Genomic DNA, 24406 nt, shown 5'->3' with positions numbered 1-24406 from the left:
AAAAAGCAACTAGTGTAAATCTGGTACGAAACAGCAAGCCATGTAGTATTCTGTTTATCCTACACACTGTACTTACGTGTATTTTACTGAAAATGTCCTGCAGTCGAGACAGCTAAATTGAAGACGCTTGTTTTGGAACCTCGATCTCTTCTAAAGCCTCGTGCAATCTATTACGTCAAAGCAAAGAAACGTCACTTTGAAAGTGTGGCGTGACGTGTTAGTTCTAAAGATTCATCGAGGGTAATTAGCGAGCGCAATTTTTGTTTCTATAATGACGTTTGTCTCGGTGACCTTGGCATCATAAGCAGTGGAAAAACAGGTCCCTACCAGACTTGCTAGACACATGATGACCTCATTTACATGATATACACACGTGTGATTTGAACGATTATTATCTCACGGGTGTCTCTCTCACGTATGTAGGATAAATAATATTTCTTTGTATTTTTGACCAAAATATGACATTTGACACAGATCTGGACAGTCAGTGTTCACCTCGATCTCTGGCGCAGTCTTGGAGGAACACAGTGTCTCGATTTATGTAAAATGTCATATTTTGTTCAAAAATACAAATATAACGTTTATTTCAGTGTGCACCTTTAGTATTACATGTACCTGTGTTTGTTTCAGAAACTCGTCGTTTGGCGGTGGTGACGCCGTAAGAAGACATGTCCCTTACAGAAACTCCCTGCTTACCATGGTCCTTAGGGACTCATTGGGTAAGACGCATTCATCTCAAACAAGTTTGTAGTTAATGTAAAAAAAAAAAAGTTGGCAGTTAATGTTCTTTACTTCCACATATGGAACACTGATTGATGAGCGAAAATGAGGAACAAGATGTGCTGACTGATTTTTCTCAAAACAAGTCTTATTGTATAGCAACATGAGGGCCCCAAAGGGTTTAAAATCGTGATCGTGATTGGCGTTGTTTGACCTTTCTGTGACCGTGATTGCCGAAATTTCCATTTCTGTGATCGTGATGGGACTTTGCCCGTGATCCGTGATGACACAAAAATCAAGTCTCGTGATCGTGATCGTCATTTGTTTTCGTGATCGTGATGGGCATTATTGCAAAGCATTTTATTTTCAACGTACATTTTTCACAGCAGTATCACTCTATGATCCTCTTTTCGTCAAGGTGTTTGTGATCGTGAAAACAAAAATCAAGGTAACTGTGATCGTGAAAGCTAAAATTTCCCTTCCCGTGATCGTGATGATACCCCCCCTTTGGGGCCCTCCAACATGGCAACATGCATACGGAACCGAAAAAATGCAACATTTTGCAAAGATCGCGACTCTTGAGAAAGCTATTCATGTGTGCCCTGCAGACGGGTCATCAGTGACTCATGTGGGCCTCTGAGGCGCAGTCACTAGCACATCGTTCTTCTTGAAAACTCAACGGATAGAATGCTAGTTTTTGTTAGACTGCGTTTTATACTCAGCAAGGTCTAAATTTCTATCAGGTTTACATCAGTTTATCATGCAAAATACTAGTTATTATTTTTACCAAGGACTGGCTGGCATCATCAGGGAATGTAGGACGTATGCTAGCTTTCTTTGGGCTCAGTATTCGTTCAATTAGCTGTTGCATTTTCTCAGTGCCAGATTGCACATACCTTTGATGTTGTAGATTTTGATTCCATTGATGTTGGTGACAGGTGGGAACTGTCTGACGTCTATGGTAGCAACCATTTCTCTAGAAGTGCACAACCTTGGAGAGACTTTGTCCACTTGTCGGTTTGCACAGAGAGTTGCCTGCATTTCTAATCACGCAAGGTACTATTGATGGATGTGTGCCGTGTTGTGCAAGTGTGTGTGTACGTGTGTGTGTGTGTGTGTGTGTGTGTGTAGTGATGAAAGGGGTAGAAGAACTGTGCAGACAAGATGCAATCCCACACAGTGACTTTTTCCAGAGTCAGATGTTTGCCACCCTCTCTGTTTGGACTTGCATCAGTTATGAAGGGGAAGGGAACACCCCTTTGATAAGTTTGGGTTGTTAATTTTGCTCTCTCTTTTCAAAGCAATAAGTGTAAAATCACACACATGTTTTGTAATTTCAGGAGGAACGAGGAAATAGATGATAAAACGCTGATTCGACAGCTGAAGAGACGAGTTGCAGAACTGGAAGCAGAGATGGCCTGTCTACGTCTGTCGCAGGTACAGGATCACATGTTCTTGCGAGGCTGTTGGACGTGAAACAATAAGAGTGTGTAATTGGGATTTTGTCAGGATGTACTGTACGTGGTACCTGTGATATGAGACCCCTCTGATAGGAGGATACCTCCCATGAAAGCAGACCTGTTGTTCCTTTGTCTTTTATCTTTACCAAAATATGCCTGTCATGACAGGCCACTTGCATTTTGGAGACACTTTTAGACTTAAGAATTGGTCTTTTTTATGTTTGAAAAACAGTGCATTTATGCTGGTCTACAAACAAATCCCATCCCTGGAGTTTCTGCTTGGGAAGAATGGCAACAATTTCTGGCTATATGCCAGTTTTACTGGTTAACAGGTGTGGTGTACGTTCTGTGTTCCTAGCCTACATGCACAGTTGTATTCATTTGTTAGCCTGAGTGCTTGAACAGTATTTGTCCTACTTTTTCCTTTTTTATGAGTACTGAGCTGTTTTAATAATACAGTGGAACCCCTCTTTTAAGGCTCCCCAATTTAAGACCCTCTTTTCTCAAATTTTCTGTTCATAACCTTGCACCCCCATTTGAAAACTCTCCTTTTTAAGACCTGATTTTCTGAAATTGTTTGAGGTCTTATAAGGGGGGTTCCACTGTGTCCAGTTAATGTCCTGAGAAGGGAACTCAACACATGTATCCTGTTTCTCACTCAACACATGTATCCTGTTTCTCACTCAACACATGTATCCTGTTTCTCACTCAACACATGTATCCTGTTTCTCACTTAACACATGTATCCTGTTTCTCACTCAATACATGTATCCTGTTTCTCACTCAACACATGTATCCTGTTTCTCACTCAACACATGTATCCTGTTTCTCACTCAACACATGTATCCTGTTTCTCACTCAATACATGTATCCTGTTTCTCACTCAACACATGTATCCTGTTTCTCACTCAACACATGTATCCTGTTTCTCACTCAACACATGTATCCTGTTTCTCACTCAACACATGTATCCTGTTTCTCACTCAACACATGTATCCTGTTTCACACTCAACACATGTATCCTGTTTCCCACTGTGTCCAGTTAATGTCCTGAGAAGGGAACTCAACACATGTATCCTGTTTCTCACTCAACACATGTATCCTGTTTCTCACTCAACACATGTATCCTGTTTCTCACTCAACACATGTATCCTGTTTCTCACTCAACACATGTATCCTGTTTCTCACTCAACACATGTATCCTGTTTCTCACTCAACACATGTATCCTGTTTCTCACTCAACACATGTATCCTGTTTCTCACTCAACACATGTATCCTGTTTCTCACTCAACACATGTATCCTGTTTCTCACTCAACACATGTATCCTGTTTCTCACTCAACACATGTATCCTGTTTCTCACTCAACACATGTATCCTGTTTCTCACTGTGTCCAGTTAATGTCCTGAGAAGGGAACTCAATACATGTATCCTGTTTCTCACTTAACACATGTATCCTGTTTCTCACTCAACACATGTATCCTGTTTCTCACTCAACACATGTAACCTGTTTCCCACTCTGTCCAGTTAATGCCCTGAGAAGGGAACTCAACACATGTATCCTGTTTCTCACTTAACACATGTATCCTGTTTCTCACTCAACACATGTATCCTGTTTCTCACTCAATACATGTATCCTGTTTCCCACTGTGTCCAGTTAATGTCCTGAGAAGGGAACTCAACACATGTATCCTGTTTCTCACTCAACACATGTATCCTGTTTCTCACTCAACACATGTATCCTGTTTCACACTCAACACATGTATCCTGTTTCACACTGTGTCCAGTTAATGTCCTGAGAAGGGAACTCAACACATGTATCCTGTTTCACACTTAACACATGTATCCTGTTTCTCACTCAACACATGTATCCTGTTTCTCACTCAACACATGTATCCTGTTTCTCACTCAACACATGTATCCTGTTTCTCACTCAACACATGTATCCTGTTTCTCACTCAACACATGTATCCTGTTTCTCACTCAACACATGTATCCTGTTTCTCACTCAACACATGTATCCTGTTTCTCACTCAACACATGTATCCTGTTTCTCACTCAACACATGTATCCTGTTTCACACTCAACACATGTATCCTGTTTCCCACTGTGTCCAGTTAATGTCCTGAGAAGGGAACTCAACACATGTATCCTGTTTCTCACTCAACACATGTATCCTGTTTCTCACTCAACACATGTATCCTGTTTCTCACTCAACACATGTATCCTGTTTCTCACTCAACACATGTATCCTGTTTCTCACTCAACACATGTATCCTGTTTCTCACTCAACACATGTATCCTGTTTCTCACTCAACACATGTATCCTGTTTCTCACTCAACACATGTATCCTGTTTCTCACTCAACACATGTATCCTGTTTCTCACTCAACACATGTATCCTGTTTCTCACTCAACACATGTATCCTGTTTCTCACTTAACACATGTATCCTGTTTCTCACTCAACACATGTATCCTGTTTCTCACTCAACACATGTATCCTGTTTCTCACTCAACACATGTATCCTGTTTCTCACTCAACACATGTATCCTGTTTCTCACTCAACACATGTATCCTGTTTCTCACTCAACACATGTATCCTGTTTCTCACTCAACACATGTATCCTGTTTCTCACTCAACACATGTATCCTGTTTCTCACTCAACACATGTATCCTGTTTCTCACTCAACACATGTATCCTGTTTCTCACTCAACACATGTATCCTGTTTCTCACTCAACACATGTATCCTGTTTCTCACTCAACACATGTATCCTGTTTCTCACTCAACACATGTATCCTGTTTCTCACTCAACACATGTATCCTGTTTCTCACTCAACACATGTATCCTGTTTCTCACTTAACACATGTATCCTGTTTCTCACTCAACACATGTATCCTGTTTCTCACTTAACACATGTATCCTGTTTCTCACTCAACACATGTATCCTGTTTCTCACTCAACACATGTATCCTGTTTCTCACTCAACACATGTATCCTGTTTCTCACTTAACACATGTATCCTGTTTTCCACTGTTGCAGATGGCGGAGGGACAGAGGGAGGAGCTGGAGGAGGATACAAGCAGCAAGCTGACGGACGAGGATAAACTGTCGTGCGCCCAGGTAGTGCAGGAATACCTGGCTGGTCGTGTCGCTGACCCCGTCACCGCAGGTAAGGCTGAAGGTTTGGATGAGCTAGAAACTCGTCTACAGCAAATCCTGGGGATCAGATTGAAGAAGTATACCTCACCTTGGGAGGGATGTACACGTTAGTTTGTCTACGAAGGCTTGGCTCCGATAGGATCTGGCCTTACACCAAATCCTAGGGACAATGACAATTCTTTATTTAATGAGGGTAATAGATTAAGCAGTGATCCTCTTTTTTACATCAAGCCCTTGCCCTAAAGAGGGACGAACTAAAAAAAAAAACTTCTACACTTCAACAGTTAACTGAAGTAAGAACACATTATACATATGTACACATATGCATTGCATAGAGGAAAATTGCGAGTTCATTGATGTGAATTTAGTAGTAGACACAGATTATGAAGGAGTATGACCTTTACCCTGGGAAGGAATGTATCGAGGCTTTGTCGACTTTATGAAAGAGGGACGGACCTTATTTGCTGATGGGTGGATCAGGTCTTGTCAGTTTTTCACAACAGTTTGGGTCAGTCTGAATACAGGGCTGACACCTTTCAGGTTCTCGCCGGAAATCCGGTTTTTGAAAATCCGGTTTGTGAAAGTAAAACTTTGTTCTTTGTCTCTACAAGATAATGAAAAAAAGCCTCAGCTTTTGGGGGGCGCGGACCGGCACGGTGGCCTAGTGGTAAGGCGTCCGCCCCGTGATCGGGAGGTCGTGGGTTCGAACCCTGGCCGGGTCATACCTAAGACTTTAAAATTGGCAATCTAGTGGCTGCTCCGCCTGGCGTCTGGCATTATGGGGTTAGTGCTAGGACTGGTTGGTCCGGTGTCAGAATAATGTGACTGGGTGAGACATGAAGCCTGTGCTGCGACTTCTGTCTTGTGTGTGGCGCACGTTATATGTCAAAGCAGCACCGCCCTGATATGGCCCTTCGTGGTTGGCTGGGCGTTAAGCAAACAAACAAACAAATCTGGGGGGCGCGGCCGTGGACCCTGGCCTTTCAGGTTTTTCACCTTTTTTGGGTGTTAGCCCTGAGATTGTGAATATATATAAGAGCTCACAAGGCAATATTGTCCCTGCTTTCTCTAGAAATGTATTGACGTTTGATGTTTTCACTGTTTTTCATTATGTGTGTGCAGGCATAAGCAACCCTTACAAGTTCCGGGAGTGTCTGCGCATTCTGAAGAGGATGGTGATGAACAAGTATTTCCATGACAAGCTGGGGAACGGCCCGTCACAGGCAAGCAACAGCAATCAAGCCAATTACCACACTGCCCACACTGCAGGGGCACACGGAGGAGCACTGAATGACAGGGGGGCCACACAACTGCATGGGAATTCCCAGGTTTTGAGGCTGGACGATGCTCCTTCTACAGCAGAAAAGTAGGTTTCACTATGGTTACAGTACAGTGGTTTCACTATGGTTACAGTACAGTGGTTTCACTATGGTTACAGTACAGTGGTTTCACTATGGTTACAGTACAGTGGTTTCACTATGGTTACAGTACAGTGGTTTCACTATGGTTACAGTACAGTGGTTTCACTATGGTTACAGTACAGTGGTTTCACTATGGTTACAGTACAGTGGTTTCACTATGGTTACAGTACAGTGGTTTCACTATGGTTACAGTACAGTGGTTTCACTATGGTTACAGTACAGTGGTTTCACTATGGTTACAGTACAGTGGTTTCACTATGGTTACAGTACAGTGGTTTCACTATGGTTACAGTACAGTGGTTTCACTATGGTTACAGTACAGTGGTTTCACTATGGTTACAGTACAGTGGTTTCACCATGGTTACAGTACAGTGGTTTCACCATGGTTACAGTACAGTGGTTTCACTATGGTTACAGTACAGTGGTTTCACTATGGTTACAGTACAGTGGTTTCACTATGGTTACAGTACAGTGGTTTCACCATGGTTACAGTACAGTGGAATCCCCCTTTTAAGACCTCCAAAAATCTGAAAAAAATCAAGTTTTAAGAATTCAAGAGTCTTAAAATGGAGGTAAATTAGCAGATGATATGAACAGAATGTCTGGAAAAGAAGAGTCTTAACACTTTCTACCCCACCTATGTTGACCCCACCTATGTTGACCAAGTTGTTTTTAGCCAAGACAAGCTGTGCTGCAGCAGGTCACTCAGAATTGTAGTAACCGTATAGTAACAGTGTATCAACACGCTGGAATGCAGGCGTTAGATGGACGTTACAGGAAGCGACTGAAGCTAACCGTCTGAGCGGATATATCCGTACCTGGCCAGATAGTGCCATATGAGTGGGAGACTTTCTTTCTTTCTTTCTTTATTTTGGTGTTTAACGTCGTTTTCAACCACGAAGGTTATATCGCGACGGGGAAAGGGGGGAGATGGGATAGAGCCACTTGTCAATTGTTTCTTGTTCACAAAAGCACTTATCAAAAATTTGCTCCAGGGGCTTGCAACGTAGTACAATATATTACCTTACTGGGATAATGCAAGTTTCCAGTACAAAGGACTTAACATTTCTTACATACTGCTTGACTAAAATCTGTACAAAAATTGACTATATTCTATACAAGAAACACTTAACAAGGGTAAAAGGAGAAACAGAATCCGTTAGTCGCCTCTTACGACATGCTGGGGAGCATCGGGTAAATTCTTCCCCCTAACCCGCGGGGGGTGCGTGGGAGACAATGAGTTAAAAGGGAGGATTTTTTTTTATTTTTTTTTTTTAGCTGCATTATTTTAGTTATTTATGAGTGGGTGGGTGGAGGGGATGGGCTAGTTCTAACTATGCATTAGATTATAAAATTGTATTCTGTGTAGACCCTTCCACCAGCATCTTAGACCACTCTTTGTACATTTTCTTTTAATAGATGATTGTCATTTGTTTTACCTCATGTCTGCCCTGCGTGTGATGGTGTGATCGTGACTGCTGTAGTGTGGGCGTGTGTGTGTTGGTGTGTATGTCAGTGTATGTGTGGGCGTGTGTGTGTATGTGTCAGTGTGTGTGTGGGTGTGTGTGTGTGCGTGATTTTACCAACACTACGCTAAATTCCTTGTGCTTTAAATGTTTTTTAATGTCACTTGGCTCAATAAATACTGTATTCTGTATTCTGTATTCAGCAGCACTCAGAGAGAGAATGCATCTTTAACTCAATGTATGGTCAAGCTTGTAAGTAATGTAGTCTTCTTGCAAGAGATGAAGCCGTTTGGCCCAAATTTAAAGTCTTAACAATATGAGAAAATAATGTTTTACTGTAATAAAAGCGTTGTTTAGGGCGGAAAAAGTTCTTTGTTATTTAGCTCGATACATAACTCGCGCACCAGATTTCTTCTGGTATTGTATGGTTCTTCGTATCATGTTTGTGTGTGTGGGTGTGTGTGTGGGGGGGGGGGGAGCGTGTGTGTGTGTGTGTTATTTTATACCTGATCGGGATCTGATGGGTAATTTCTCAGTTCAGTTTTGGACCAAATGTGGACTCCCAGCCATTGAGTGTGCTGTATATATCATTGAGTGTGCTGTATATATCATTGAGTGTGCTGTATATATCATTGAGTGTGCTGTATATATCATTGAGTGTGCTGTATATATCATTGAGTGTGCTGTATATATCATTGAGTGTGCTGTATATATCATTGAGTGTGCTGTATATATCATTGAGTGTGCTGTATATATCATTGGTTGATGTCCTATCCTTTGACAGTCACAACACGACACCTGCACCAGCAGCCGTCAACGGAGCTGCGGACACAGATGACTTGATTCTTAGCATTCAGAAGCTGTATGCAGCATCTCGCAGAGGTAAACATATCAATTCTGTTCACCCTGAAGTTCAGCCAGTAGGCTCCCATTGGTTTTTTTACGAGTCAGCAGAGAGATTGTTGGTTACACACTCTTTTATTGTATGGTCAAGCCCTTTTATTGTATGGTCAAGCCCTTTTATTGTATGGTCAAGCCCTTTTGAGGTCTGGTAGTCTTTTATTGTATGGTCAAACCCTTTTATTGTATGGTCAAGCCCTTTTATTGTATGGTCAAGCCCTTTTATTGTATGGTCAAACCCTTTTATTGTATGGTCAAGCCCTTTTATTGTATGGTCAAGCCCTTTTATTGTATGGTCAAGCCCTTTTATTGTATGGTCAAGCCCTTTTATTGTATGGTCAAGCCCTTTTGAGGTCTGGTAGTCTTTTATTGTATGGTCAAACCCTTTTTGACTCACATGCGAAGCAAAAGTGAGTCTATGTACTCACCCGAGTCGTCCGTCCGTCCGTCCGTCCGTCCGTCCGTCCGTCCGGACGTCCGTCCGTCCGTCCGGAAAACTTTAACGTTGGATATTTCTTGGACACTATTCAGTCTATCAGTACCAAATTTGGCAAGATGGTGTATGATGACAAGGCCCCAAAAAACATACATAGCATCTTGACCTTGCTTCAAGGTCAAGGTCGCAGGGGCCATAAATGTTGCCTAAAAAACAGCTATTTTTCACATTTTTCCCATTTTCTCTGAAGTTTTTGAGATTCAATACCTCACCTATATATGATATATAGGGCAAAGTAAGCCCCATCTTTTGATACCAGTTTGGTTTACCTTGCTTCAAGGTCAAGGTCACAGGAGCTCTTCAAAGTTGGATTGTATACATATTTTGAAGTGACCTTGACCCTGAACTATGGAAGATAACTGTTTCAAACTTAAAATTATGTGGGGCACATGTTATGCTTTCATCATGAGACACATTTGGTCACATATGATCAAGGTCAAGGTCACTTTGACCCTTATGAAATGTGACCAAAATAAGGTAGTGAACCACTAAAAGTGACCATATCTCATGGTAGAAAGAGCCAATAAGCACCATTGTACTTCCTATGTCTTGAATTAACAGCTTTGTGTTGCATGACCTTGGATGACCTTGACCTTGGGTCAAGGTCACATGTATTTTGGTAGGAAAAATGTGTAAAGCATGTGAGTCGTATGGGCTTTGCCCTTCTTGTATTGATGGTCAAGCCCTTTTATTGTATAGTCAAGCCCTTTTATTGTATGGTCAAACCCTTTTATTGTATGGTCAAGCCCTTTTATTGTATGGTCAAGCCCTTTTATTGTATGGTCAAGCCCTTTTATTGTATGGTCAAGCCCTTTTATTGTATGGTCAAACCCTTTTATTGTATGGTCAAACCCTTTTATTGTATGGTCAAGCCCTTTTATTGTATAGTCAAGTCCTTTTATTGTATGGTCAAGCCCTTTTATTGTATGGTCAAACCCTTTTATTGTATGGTCAAGCTCTTTTGAGGTCTGGTAGTCTTTACGTATTTAGGTCTACTTCGAGTTGTTTTACAACAGTATTTTATACGTGGTAAACTGAGGCATAGAAGACGACATATTTGATAAATAGGGCTTATGACATAGCATCTGCTTCCGTTTGAAGGTGCAGACTTATTATTTTCCACTAGAACTCAGATACACAATGCTTAATTTTACCCGCAAGAGAGTTTAGACACAAATGAATCTTAATCCACAGTGAAAAAGTGGTTATTTTTATTTGGTTGTAAACAAAATGTTCTTCATATTCACACACATAAAAACACAGCAACTAACTCAATAAACAGTTATTTTTATTTCACTAGCACCAAGGAACACTGTGACTCACACTAACCAACAGAAGAAAAAAAAACCTAACTTTTTTGCTCATTTTCAGACCAAACTAGAGTCGCGAGAGAAGGGACCCCACCAGACAACTACAACACCACCCCACCAAGAACAGCACCACGGCCAGACACCTACAAGTCTCCCTTTGAGCGCAAGCGGGAGAAGGAGATCCGCAAGCTATCCCGCAAGGTGGACACCCTGAAGCTGACACAGTCGGCACAGGAGCTGCAGCTGCAGGACCTGCGCACAAGCACTGCTTATGAAGAGCTGTCAACCACAGAGTCCATTGTCAGGTGCACTTCTTTGTCTGATTTTAGCAAGTGTGTGGAAATGTGTTCATATGAGTTTAGCAAGTGTTTAAAAACTTGATTGTCCGAATGTCTCACTTGCGTTACGCGTTATGAATCTCTATGTGGCCCTATGTGTGTGCTTACGTTAAACTGTAAGGATCTGACGTGTTTTACGGCAAGACTCATAAGCTGGCATTTGACCAATCAGAGTAGGTGAAACGGTGATGCCACCCAGCGCCAGCAAGGCATTTGACTTCAGACAAGACGGTGCACAGCGATTCTGTTTTCTTCCACGCAGATTCACAAACTGATTGATATATGTAGAAGTCATGAAGCACTCTTCACCCCATCATTTAAGTGTTTCTACAAGAATAAGAATGCAAACACTATTATAGCTGTTAATCCAGAGAAATTTTTTCACAGAGTGTGGAGCCAAGTTGAACCACGTTAGGAAAAATTTCATAATGGCCACTGGGAAAAATCCCGCTCTACAAAATGTTTTCGTGAGGCGATGTTTAAACTGTTAAACGTAACGCAAGTGTGGCCAGGCCTATAGGGGTAAATGATGTTAACGTTAAATAATGTTATGTTGTCGTAGTATTTTGATTGTACAGCGCTTTGAGCATGCTCTATATAAATATTATGCATTATTTAAAGGCACAGTGTGCCTCCCGTAAACCATCACAGATACTGTCAGGCTTTTACACACAGTACAAACACCCTTCCATTTGAACGCTCACCAAACAGGAACATCCTAGGTGCCCTACGTAAAGAGCGAGCAATTTTCACAGAATTAATTTTGCGGATTGTCTCAGAGACAATCGGACCGTGGTGCGTTTTGGCGCTAGACCTAACTTTTAAAATCTAAATAATAAATTGACAGCTTGTTACACAAACATTCTTAAATCATAAAAGAATTCTTTTTTCATCAAGACAAGATTAGTACAATTCGAAGTTTTGAACGTTTGAAAAAAGAAACGCCCGGAAGCAGGGTCACGCAAGGTCGTGGTTCTCGTAGCAGATGACGGTTTATGCCTATCGCCAGTTCCTCTGAACAGTCAAAAGCCATCGCGAAAGTTCTTGTGAACCACAGCCGTTTATTTCATGCATAGTCAGAGGTACATAATAACGTGCTATTGCAGATAAGCTCACAGCGAGTCGCATTCAAATTACTAACTGACGACTGCATTGTGAAAAAGGAAAACTGGATCACACGGGTTCACGATGGCTCAGGGATAAGATAAACCACACAAAAATAAATTCTTTGAAAATTGCTCGCTCTCTACGGAGGGCACCTAGGATGTTCTCAAGCGGTGAGTGTTTAAATGAAAGGGTGTTTGTACTGTGTGTAAAAGCCTGACAGTATCTGTGATGGTTTAGGGGAGGCGCACTGTGCCTTTAAATGCCAGTACTCATGCTAACATTCATACACTCTATGCCCTTTAGTTCTGTCACAACTGACCTGAGGTTTGAACGGCTGTGTGTTCCAGAAACAAGATCCAAGTGACGAGGGAACAGATTGCTGATCAGCATGCATACCGCTTGCACCTACGCCACACAGAGGCAAGCCCAGAGATCCTGCAGCAGGAGAAGATGGTTGAGGATCAGCTTATTAAGAGAGAGGTGGGTGGCACACTTGGGACTTAACTGTCTCAGATGATCAGCAAGTTCAAAAAACAAAAAGAAGTAAACGACAGACTCCTTGTTGGCATGCACTGTTATCTTCGGAGTCTATGAATAATGGCATTTTGGACAATTGGCAGTACAGTAGTACCTGCGATGAAAGGATACCCTTGGGATCGACCAGCTGAAAGTTACCCTGCATTGCAGGTGGCCTATCATGACAGTTAAGGTGTCTTTTAACTTAAGAGAGGTGTCTTCTCATTTGAGGGGCCACACATAGCAGGTACCACTGAATGTTTGTTCTTAATATTAATTTCACATCAAAACCTGTTTCGTAAAATTCAACCTATTGTGGAATATGCGTTAAATGCATGAATTTCCTTTGTGATTGGTAATCACAAAACTTGAAAGGAAACACCACTGCCATTCAAACAAGCAGGCATCAACAAACAAACAAAACACTCACACACAATTCCACCAAACCCCCCTGCAGTAAGCCTTAGATATACCCATTTGCTGGCCAGCTTGTTTAAGTAAATTGACCAGAAAACAGTGAGATGAATTCAAGATGCCTTGTCTATACCAGGCCAAGTTCCAGAAAAAACTGGATGAGGTGGTACAGAAGAAAGCTGAGATTGAAGCGGAGGTCACCCAAGGTGAAGTGTCGGAGGACAAGGACGGCGGAGAAGGTCAAGGACAGGCCAAGGGAGCGGAGAAGCGCAGTCTGGAGGAGCAGTTCGCTCAGTACAAGAAACGGAACGGCACCCTCAACACTCGCCAGGTCTTCGACATGCTCAAGTCTGAGGAGAAGAAACGCACCAAGGTAAGAGACTTTTGAGGGAAGAATCTTTAAAATGCATGGCTTTGGTGGTGTCTTTTGTGGAAACAGTTGGCTGTTCATATAAATGCTGGTGGCTAAATTGCACCTATGTATGTATGACACTGTTATTAAAGATTACTGCTTGAATGAGTGAAATTCAAAAATGTTGTTTCTCATCATGGTATCATTGTATCAGTGACGAATAAAACGAAAGATATAATGTTAGCATTATGTGAGAAAGCCTCCAGGCAGAATAAGAAGCAAAGATATTCAGGCAATCTAATCTTTGCTAGATGAAATCTCACTGTTTTCTTTTTGGCAGGAAACCCAGCAAACAGAGGAGGAGAAGAAATACCTGATGAGCAAACAACTAGCCATGAAGGAGGAAGCAACGAGAGAGAAACTACGCGACCTGAAAGAAATGCTACGCAAGTCTCGCGAGGAAGCCATTCTCGGCCACCCCCCAGCGCCTGGGGACTATGGTAACGCACCTGCACACGCTTTCAACGGTGGAGTGGAAAACGGTGTTATGTTCTCTCTGTCGCCTGGGGGGTACCCGATGTCTGGCGCGTGGACCGAGAAGGATACTGAGGTGACAGACTTGGAGAGAAAAGCCTCGGATCAGACGCTCGTGGCGGGAAAAGCCATTCACGCCAACCTGGAAGACCTTGAGACAAGCATGACGCGAAGTGATGACGGCGAGAGGAACCAGACAGAAACCTACACAGGGAAGACTGCAGTGGGATCTAACGCAGGTCAGCGGCAACAGAACTTATCTTCCGACACGCCGTCTAGGACAAGCACTAAAGCAGACTTAAAATGGGACTCGGCTTACTCTCGCCCTTCCACTTCTCAAAGCTCGCGCCCTCAAGACACAGGTGAGCCGGGTCACAGGACTAACCATGCTGGTAGTCTCAGCACAAATCATGTCCGCTCACGGGAGAATAGCACCAGCAGTTCATTAGCTGTGACATCGGCGGAGGAGAGAAATGACGGCCGGGTCAGTGCCGGTAGCACCAGCTCGTGGCAGTCTTGTGAAGTGAAGAGTGTTTCCCCCGTTCCCAGCCTGACCTTGCCACAAGAAAACGGTGATGGCAGTGAAGTGGTCATGGACTTAGACGAACGCAACCAGCACCACAGAGGGGACTGTACGTCAGAGGACAACGGGGAAGGTAAGCGGGAAAGCTACTCCCAGACAGTCATGCCCAGCGAGTACGTCCGCGGGATGGACAGCCGGGACAAGTTTGACGCCAGGAAGATGGGCCTGTCGTCCAAAACGTTTGACTCCGCCCTCTCATCGATGTTGAACGACGACTTCAAGCCTGTCGCCTACAACTCACAGTTCTACGACCAGTACGCGCGGGAACCCAAGCCCCTGGTGAAGAAGGCTGCGTATCGTGTGAGTGAGCGGCGCACGACCTCAATGTCCCATCCCAGTCCTGAGAGAAGACACGCGGCCCCGGCACAGATAGCGGTTGACCACTCGAGAAAGTTCGCCTCTTCCTGGGGGCCTGAAGCAAAGGTTGGTTTTCTGAAAAGTATTTGAAACAAGTGCACTTTATAATATAAAAAAACCAAGAAAGGTATGTTTAATAATGTTACAGGCACGTTTAATTGTGACCAAAAAACAACATTATGGTTGTTGTTTCAACATTATGGTTGTTGTTTCAACATTATGGTTGTTTCAACATTATGGTTGTTGTTTCAACATTATGGTTGTTGTTTCAACATTATGGTTGTTGTTTCAACATTATGGTTGTTGTTTCAACATTATGGTTGTTGTTTCAACATTATGGTTGTTGTTTCAACATTATGGTTGTTGTTTCAACATTATGGTTGTTGTTTTTTGTCACAATTAAACGTTCCTATAACATACCTTTCTCGGTTTTTTATTCTGAATTTTGGAACGTTGGCAGTCTATTTCTTTTTGGATTAGTGCAGTTTATTCTACCAAGTGTTTGCCTTTACAGGCATATTAGTTTTCTAGGTTTTTGATTCTGCTTCTAGGCTGTTGTCACTCAAAGAAACAAGGAAAATGCATTCAACAAGAGATTGAGAAGCTTTATTTTCTTTTCACTTAAATGTTAATACATGTAGACTTGTAGTGTCTTTCTCAGATGTCCAATGCTAATACTTCACGGTTCTCAACAAACTGACTGTTGTTTGTATGGTTTTGTTTTAGAACTCTTCGGTTGCCAAGCGTCTGGCTCAGTTCCTGTCTGATGATAACTCCAGCAAGACAACTCCACCTCCAAGGCCAGGTATGTTGAGTGGCATCTCCATAATGGTGTTACGATTTAGTGTTTTGTGTTGTTGTTGTTTATTTTCACTAACAACGTTACTATTCTAGGCGAAAGCCCGTCGCGATATAACCTTCGTGGTTGAAAACGACGTTAAACACCAAATAAAGAAAGATAAAGATAGGCTAAAGCACTGTTGATGGTCCTTCTTTTTGCAAGTCATGTTTATGCTGTTACAGCAGTCCCTGCAATGTACGGCCCCCGGCGTGAGCGGACACCTGACATGTACGGACACATTTGCTCGGCACGGAGTGTTTTCCTTCTATATTTTCCCCCCCTTAAACGGACACCTGCAAAACGTGGACGCGGACACTCATTTTCGGTCCCAACAGCAGGTCATACCTCCAATGTACGGACAGACCATCGTCAAATTTTCACCACAACAAAATCGATAACAGAGCAGTCCGGCTCTTGGTACGAAGATCACAGCCACAATGGCGTGATGACAGTCACTGATAACTTGAGTGCACGTGTACCCATCAATGCACGTGTACCCATCAGTGGGGTAGTTTTGGTCAGGAGTGAAGAGTACATGCGAAGATGCCAACATGAAACTGCACTGAGCTCTTTAATTATTCTTGTCTGTTGGACGTAAACAACAGAAACCACAGTCGATGAAGGCGAAAGTGACTGAAAAACCAGCCACAGTTCTCAGCATCGTGTGTCTGTAACCTCTTTCATTGACAAGATACTCTTGTTTCCCTTCAGCCTTGACCAGTGAGTCGGTTGCCTAATCTATGAACCCTTCAGTTGTCTTGCTTTGTCAAAGACACAGTCAACTGGTTTTGCTTTGAGTGAACAGTGCAGCTGGCCTCAATTAGCTGACACCTCTCTGGCCACAGCCCCCAACAGTACATGGCTGGAGGGAGTGAGAGAGAGGAAGTGGGGGTGGGGGGGAGTGGAGGGTTAGCTGGCTAAACTCTGTGGGGTGTCCGGTGTCACTGCATGTCAGCAGGAAGAGCATTGTAGAGAAATAGAGAGGTGTACTCTTCCACAAAATTTCCAAGCATCAGTTGTCACGGCTTGGGGTAGGCATTAGTGAGGGAGAGTGGGAGCTGTGTTATGTACAGTGTATTTCCGACTGAAGAGTGAAAAGTCACTGCCATGCCACATGATCGGCATGCAGTCAATAAAGCCAGACAAGAAAAAAATAAATTACATGATTATGACATGCAGCTCTATCTGCTGCTATTTATTCAAACTGGTTTTCAAGCATCTGCACACGCTCCTCTGTGCTGTGTTTGTGTGGCTGCTTTCGTATGTCAGCGCATGGTGAGTGTGTTCACTGCCTTAATGAGGATTTATTTTATCTCTTCTTTTCAACACTTTTCAAACAAATCCTTTTTACAAAACGTTTAAAGAACTATTAGGAGTTTATTGTTATTGTTTAGTAGCCACAAGAAGTGATTAGCATAGACTCAATCCTGTTGTTTGTGTGTCTCTGTGCGAGTCGAGTGTATATGGCCCGGGGGAGGGGGTGGTGTGGTCACCCCTCCCGTGACCGGACACCTGCAATGTACGGACAGTTTTGCTAGGGCCCAAGGGTGTCCGTTCATGAGAGGGACTGCTGTTAATAGACGATTTCTGGAAATAACGTTGTGTGGGTTGTGAAAGAATGAGTACCCTTGTATTTGCACAAACAAACATTGCTGTCGCTGCCTCACAGACAAACATTGCTGTCGCTGCCTCACAGACAAACATTGCTGTCGCTGCCTCACAGACAAACATTGCTGTCACTGCCTCACAGACAAACATTGCTGTCACTGCCTCACAGACAAACATTGCTGTCACTGCCTCACAGACAAACATTGCTGTCACTGCCTCACAGACAAACATTGCTGTCACTGCCTCACAGACAAACATTGCTGTCACTGCCTCACAGACAAACATTGCTGTCACTGCCTCACAGACAAACATTGCTGTCACTGCCTCACAGACAAACATTGCTGTCACTGCCTCACAGACAAACATTGCTGTCACTGCCTCACAGACAAACAATGCTGTCGCTGCCTCACAGACAAACATTGCTGTCACTGCCTCACAGACAAACATTGCTGTCACTGCCTCACAGACAAACATTGCTGTCACTGCCTCACAGACAAACATTGCTGTCGCTGCCTCACAGACAAACATTGCTGTCACTGCCTCACAGACAAACATTGCTGTCACTGCCTCACAGACATTGCTGTCGCTGCCTCACAGACAAACATTGCTGTCACTGCCTCACAGACAAACATTGCTGTCGCTGCCTCACAGACAAACATTGCTGTCACTGCCTCACAGACAAACATTGCTGTCGCTGCCTCACAGACAAACATTGCTGTCACTGCCTCACAGACAAACATTGCTGTCGCTGCCTCACAGACAAACATTGCTGTCACTGCCTCACAGACAAACATTGCTGTCACTGCCTCACAGACAAACATTGCTGTCACTGCCTCACAGACAAACATTGCTGTCACTGCCTCACAGACAAACATTGCTGTCGCTGCCTCACAGACAAACATTGCTGTCACTGCCTCACAGACAAACATTGCTGTCGCTGCCTCACAAACATTGCTGTCACTGCCTCACAGACATTGCTGTCACTGCCTCACAGACAAACATTGCTGTCACTGCCTCACAGACATTGCTGTCACTGCCTCACAGACATTGCTGTCACTGCCTCACAGACAAACATTGCTGTCACTGCCTCACAGACATTGCTGTCACTGCCTCACAGACATTGCTGTCACTGCCTCACAAACATTGCTGTCGCTGCCTCACAGACAAACATTGCTGTCGCTGCCTCACAGACAAACATTGCTGTCACTGCCTCACAGACAAACATTGCTGTCACTGCCTCACAGACAAACATTGCTGTCGCTGCCTCACAGACAAACATTGCTGTCACTGCCTCACAGACAAACATTGCTGTCACTGCCTCACAGACAAACATTGCTGTCACTGCCTCACAGACAAACATTGCTGTCACTGCCTCACAGACAAACATTGCTGTCGCTGCCTCACAGACAAACATTGCTGTCACTGCCTCACAGACAAACATTGCTGTCACTGCCTCACAGACAAACATTGCTGTCACTGCCTCACAGACATTGCTGTCGCTGCCTCACAGACAAACATTGCTGTCACTGCCTCACAGACAAACATTGCTGTCGCTGCCTCACAGACAAACATTGCTGTCACTGCCTCACAGACATTGCTGTCACTGCCTCACAAACATTGCTGTCGCTGCCTCACAGACAAACATTGCTGTCGCTGCCTCACAGACAAACATTGCTGTCGCTGCCTCACAGACATTGCTGTCACTGCCTCACAGACAAACATTGCTGTCGCTGCCTCACAGACAAACATTGCTGTCGCTGCCTCACAGACAAACATTGCTGTCACTGCCTCACAGACAAACATTGCTGTCGCTGCCTCACAGACAAACATTGCTGTCACTGCCTCACAAACATTGCTGTCACTGCCTCACAAACATTGCTGTCACTGCCTCACAAACATTGCTGTCACTGCCTCACAAACATTGCTGTCACTGCCTCACAGACAAACATTGCTGTCGCTGCCTCACAGACAAACATTGCTGTCACTGCCTCACAGACATTGCTGTCACTGCCTCACAAACATTGCTGTCGCTGCCTCACAGACATTGCTGTCACTGCCTCACAGACATTGCTGTCACTGCCTCACAAACATTGCTGTCGCTGCCTCACAGACATTGCTGTCACTGCCTCACAGACATTGCTGTCACTGCCTCACAAACATTGCTGTCACTGCCTCACAGACAAACATTGCTGTCACTGCCTCACAGACAAACATTGCTGTCACTGCCTCACAAACATTGCTGTCACTGCCTCACAGACATTGCTGTCACTGCCTCACAAACATTGCTGTCGCTGCCTCACAGACATTGCTGTCACTGCCTCACAGACATTGCTGTCACTGCCTCACAGACAAACATTGCTGTCACTGCCTCACAGACATTGCTGTCACTGCCTCACAGACATTGCTGTCACTGCCTCACAGACATTGCTGTCACTGCCTCACAAACATTGCTGTCACTGCCTCACAGACATTGCTGTCACTGCCTCACAAACATTGCTGTCGCTGCCTCACAGACATTGCTGTCACTGCCTCACAAACATTGCTGTCACTGCCTCACAGACATTGCTGTCACTGCCTCACAAACATTGCTGTCACTGCCTCACAGACAAACATTGCTGTCGCTGCCTCACAGACATTGCTGTCACTGCCTCACAGACATTGCTGTCACTGCCTCACAGACAAACATTGCTGTCACTGCCTCACAGACATTGCTGTCACTGCCTCACAGACATTGCTGTCACTGCCTCACAGACAAACATTGCTGTCACTGCCTCACAAACATTGCTGTCACTGCCTCACAAACATTGCTGTCACTGCCTCACAGACAAACATTGCTGTCGCTGCCTCACAGACAAACATTGCTGTCACTGCCTCACAGACAAACATTGCTGTCACTGCCTCACAGACATTGCTGTCACTGCCTCACAAACATTGCTGTCACTGCCTCACAGACATTGCTGTCACTGCCTCACAGACATTGCTGTCACTGCCTCACAGACATTGCTGTCACTGCCTCACAGACATTGCTGTCACTGCCTCACAAACATTGCTGTCGCTGCCTCACAAACATTGCTGTCACTGCCTCACAGACATTGCTGTCACTGCCTCACAAACATTGCTGTCACTGCCTCACAGACATTGCTGTCGCTGCCTCACAGACAAACATTGCTGTCACTGCCTCACAAACATTGCTGTCACTGCCTCACAGACATTGCTGTCGCTGCCTCACAAACATTGCTGTCACTGCCTCACAGACATTGCTGTCGCTGCCTCACAGACAAACATTGCTGTCACTGCCTCACAAACATTGCTGTCGCTGCCTCACAGACAAACATTGCTGTCACTGCCTCACAAACATTGCTGTCGCTGCCTCACAGACATTGCTGTCACTGCCTCACAGACAAACATTGCTGTCGCTGCCTCACAGACATTGCTGTCGCTGCCTCACAGACAAACATTGCTGTCGCTGCCTCACAGACATTGCTGTCACTGCCTCACAGACATTGCTGTCACTGCCTCACAGACAAACATTGCTGTCACTGCCTCACAGACATTGCTGTCACTGCCTCACAGACAAACATTGCTGTCGCTGCCTCACAGACATTGCTGTCACTGCCTCACAGACATTGCTGTCACTGCCTCACAGACAAACATTGCTGTCACTGCCTCACAGACAAACATTGCTGTCGCTGCCTCACAGACATTGCTGTCACTGCCTCACAGACAAACATTGCTGTCACTGCCTCACAGACAAACATTGCTGTCACTGCCTCACAGACATTGCTGTCACTGCCTCACAGACAAACATTGCTGTCACTGCCTCACAGACAAACATTGCTGTCACTGCCTCACAAACATTGCTGTCGCTGCCTCACAGACAAACATTGCTGTCACTGCCTCACAGACAAACATTGCTGTCGCTGCCTCACAGACATTGCTGTCACTGCCTCACAGACAAACATTGCTGTCACTGCCTCACAGACAAACATTGCTGTCACTGCCTCACAAACATTGCTGTCGCTGCCTCACAGACAAACATTGCTGTCACTGCCTCACAGACAAACATTGCTGTCGCTGCCTCACAGACAAACATTGCTGTCGCTGCCTCACAGACATTGCTGTCACTGCCTCACAGACATTGCTGTCACTGCCTCACAGACAAACATTGCTGTCACTGCCTCACAGACAAACATTGCTGTCGCTGCCTCACAGACATTGCTGTCACTGCCTCACAGACAAACATTGCTGTCACTGCCTCACAGACAAACATTGCTGTCACTGCCTCACAGACAAACATTGCTGTCACTGCCTCACAGACAAACATTGCTGTCACTGCCTCACAGACAAACATTGCTGTCACTGCCTCACAAACATTGCTGTCGCTGCCTCACAGACATTGCTGTCACTGCCTCACAGACATTGCTGTCGCTGCCTCACAGACAAACATTGCTGTCACTGCCTCACAGACAAACATTGCTGTCACTGCCTCACAGACATTGCTGTCACTGCCTCACAGACATTGCTGTCACTGCCTCACAGACATTGCTGTCACTGCCTCACAGACATTGCTGTCGCTGCCTCACAGACATTGCTGTCACTGCCTCACAGACATTGCTGTCACTGCCTCACAGACATTGCTGTCACTGCCTCACAGACATTGCTGTCACTGCCTCACAGACATTGCTGTCACTGCCTCACAGACATTGCTGTCGCTGCCTCACAGACATTGCTGTCACTGCCTCACAGACATTGCTGTCACTGCCTCACAAACATTGCTGTCGCTGCCTCACAGACAAACATTGCTGTCGCTGCCTCACAGACAAACATTGCTGTCGCTGCCTCACAGACAAACATTGCTGTCACTGCCTCACAGACAAACATTGCTGTCACTGCCTCACAGACAAACATTGCTGTCACTGCCTCACAGACAAACATTGCTGTCACTGCCTCACAGACAAACATTGCTGTCACTGCCTCACAGACAAACATTGCTGTCGCTGCCTCACAGACAAACATTGCTGTCACTGCCTCACAGACAAACATTGCTGTCACTGCCTCACAAACATTGCTGTCACTGCCTCACAAACATTGCTGTCACTGCCTCACAGACATTGCTGTCACTGCCTCACAAACATTGCTGTCGCTGCCTCACAGACATTGCTGTCACTGCCTCACAAACATTGCTGTCACTGCCTCACAAACATTGCTGTCACTGCCTCACAAACATTGCTGTCACTGCCTCACAAACATTGCTGTCACTGCCTCACAAACATTGCTGTCACTGCCTCACAGACATTGCTGTCACTGCCTCACAAACATTGCTGTCACTGCCTCACAAACATTGCTGTCACTGCCTCACAGACATTGCTGTCACTGCCTCACAAACATTGCTGTCACTGCCTCACAGACATTGCTGTCGCTGCCTCACAAACATTGCTGTCACTGCCTCACAAACATTGCTGTCACTGCCTCACAGACATTGCTGTCACTGCCTCACAAACATTGCTGTCGCTGCCTCACAGACAAACATTGCTGTCACTGCCTCACAGACAAACATTGCTGTCACTGCCTCACAGACAAACATTGCTGTCGCTGCCTCACAGACATTGCTGTCACTGCCTCACAGACAAACATTGCTGTCGCTGCCTCACAGACAAACATTGCTGTCACTGCCTCACAGACAAACATTGCTGTCACTGCCTCACAGACAAACATTGCTGTCGCTGCCTCACAGACAAACATTGCTGTCGCTGCCTCACAGACAAACATTGCTGTCACTGCCTCACAGACAAACATTGCTGTCACTGCCTCACAGACAAACATTGCTGTCACTGCCTCACAGACAAACATTGCTGTCACTGCCTCACAGACAAACATTGCTGTCACTGCCTCACAGACAAACATTGCTGTCACTGCCTCACAGACAAACATTGCTGTCGCTGCCTCACAGACAAACATTGCTGTCGCTGCCTCACAGACAAACATTGCTGTCACTGCCTCACAGACAAACATTGCTGTCACTGCCTCACAGACATTGCTGTCACTGCCTCACAAACATTGCTGTCGCTGCCTCACAGACATTGCTGTCGCTGCCTCACAGACATTGCTGTCACTGCCTCACAGACAAACATTGCTGTCACTGCCTCACAGACAAACATTGCTGTCACTGCCTCACAGACAAACATTGCTGTCGCTGCCTCACAGACAAACATTGCTGTCGCTGCCTCACATTAAGACGTCAAAACGGATCTATATGGAATCTTCATTTATTCACCATACAGGGCCGTAAAAACTGGAATAAACCACACGAAACAATAATGAATAAAAACAGTGATATCAAGTTATAAATAACATGCATTTAAGTACGAGAGTTTCTCACATTGTATCACATTGTTTGTCATGTTTCACACTGTTTAGCGTATATCACACTGTTCGTTGTACATAGATTAAATTGACATAATAAAATCAGTTTGTTGACCTAAATAAAAGAAAACACTGAAATCACCCCAAGCTTGTGTGTTATGTGAACACACGCCGCCATGCGAGCTTTACCCTAGTTTCATGACAACCCATACATAATTCGTACCTCGTCTTCTCTCTTGATATGATAACAGCGAAACGCTTTACGGTTAGATATGAATCACCCAGCAAAGTCAGTGCCTCTTTAGTCTGGCTGCTACGAAAAGTCAAGTGGAACGACGAGGACGCCGGTCTGTCAGTGGGACTGTCTCGCACGAACTCACGCTTTCACAACCCTCAAAACCGGCGCTACCTAGCGCAATAATTGCTCAATTAATAGAACCATAACAAGTACATA

At 44.6% G+C, this 24406-nt stretch overlaps 1 protein-coding gene across 1 annotated transcript in view; it reads left to right on the top strand.

The window, feature by feature from the left end:
* Positions 1-24406, top strand: part of LOC138970235 (kinesin heavy chain-like) — a 73916-nt gene that overhangs the window by 44494 nt on the left and 5016 nt on the right. The window contains exons 7-17 of the mRNA XM_070342731.1: positions 631-719; positions 1659-1776; positions 2061-2157; positions 5227-5356; positions 6469-6712; positions 9018-9115; positions 10986-11244; positions 12732-12864; positions 13451-13687; positions 14007-15206; positions 15867-15945. Of these exons, the coding sequence (XP_070198832.1) occupies positions 631-719; positions 1659-1776; positions 2061-2157; positions 5227-5356; positions 6469-6712; positions 9018-9115; positions 10986-11244; positions 12732-12864; positions 13451-13687; positions 14007-15206; positions 15867-15945 (2684 nt within the window). The remainder of the gene's footprint in view (positions 1-630; positions 720-1658; positions 1777-2060; positions 2158-5226; positions 5357-6468; positions 6713-9017; positions 9116-10985; positions 11245-12731; positions 12865-13450; positions 13688-14006; positions 15207-15866; positions 15946-24406) is intronic.

This window comes from Littorina saxatilis, linkage group LG7 (assembly GCF_037325665.1).
Source record: "Littorina saxatilis isolate snail1 linkage group LG7, US_GU_Lsax_2.0, whole genome shotgun sequence".
In the NCBI taxonomy this organism is placed as follows: Eukaryota; Metazoa; Mollusca; class Gastropoda; order Littorinimorpha; family Littorinidae; genus Littorina; species Littorina saxatilis.
Note: the sequence above shows the minus strand (reverse complement) of the source record. Positions and strands in the feature narration are given on the sequence as shown.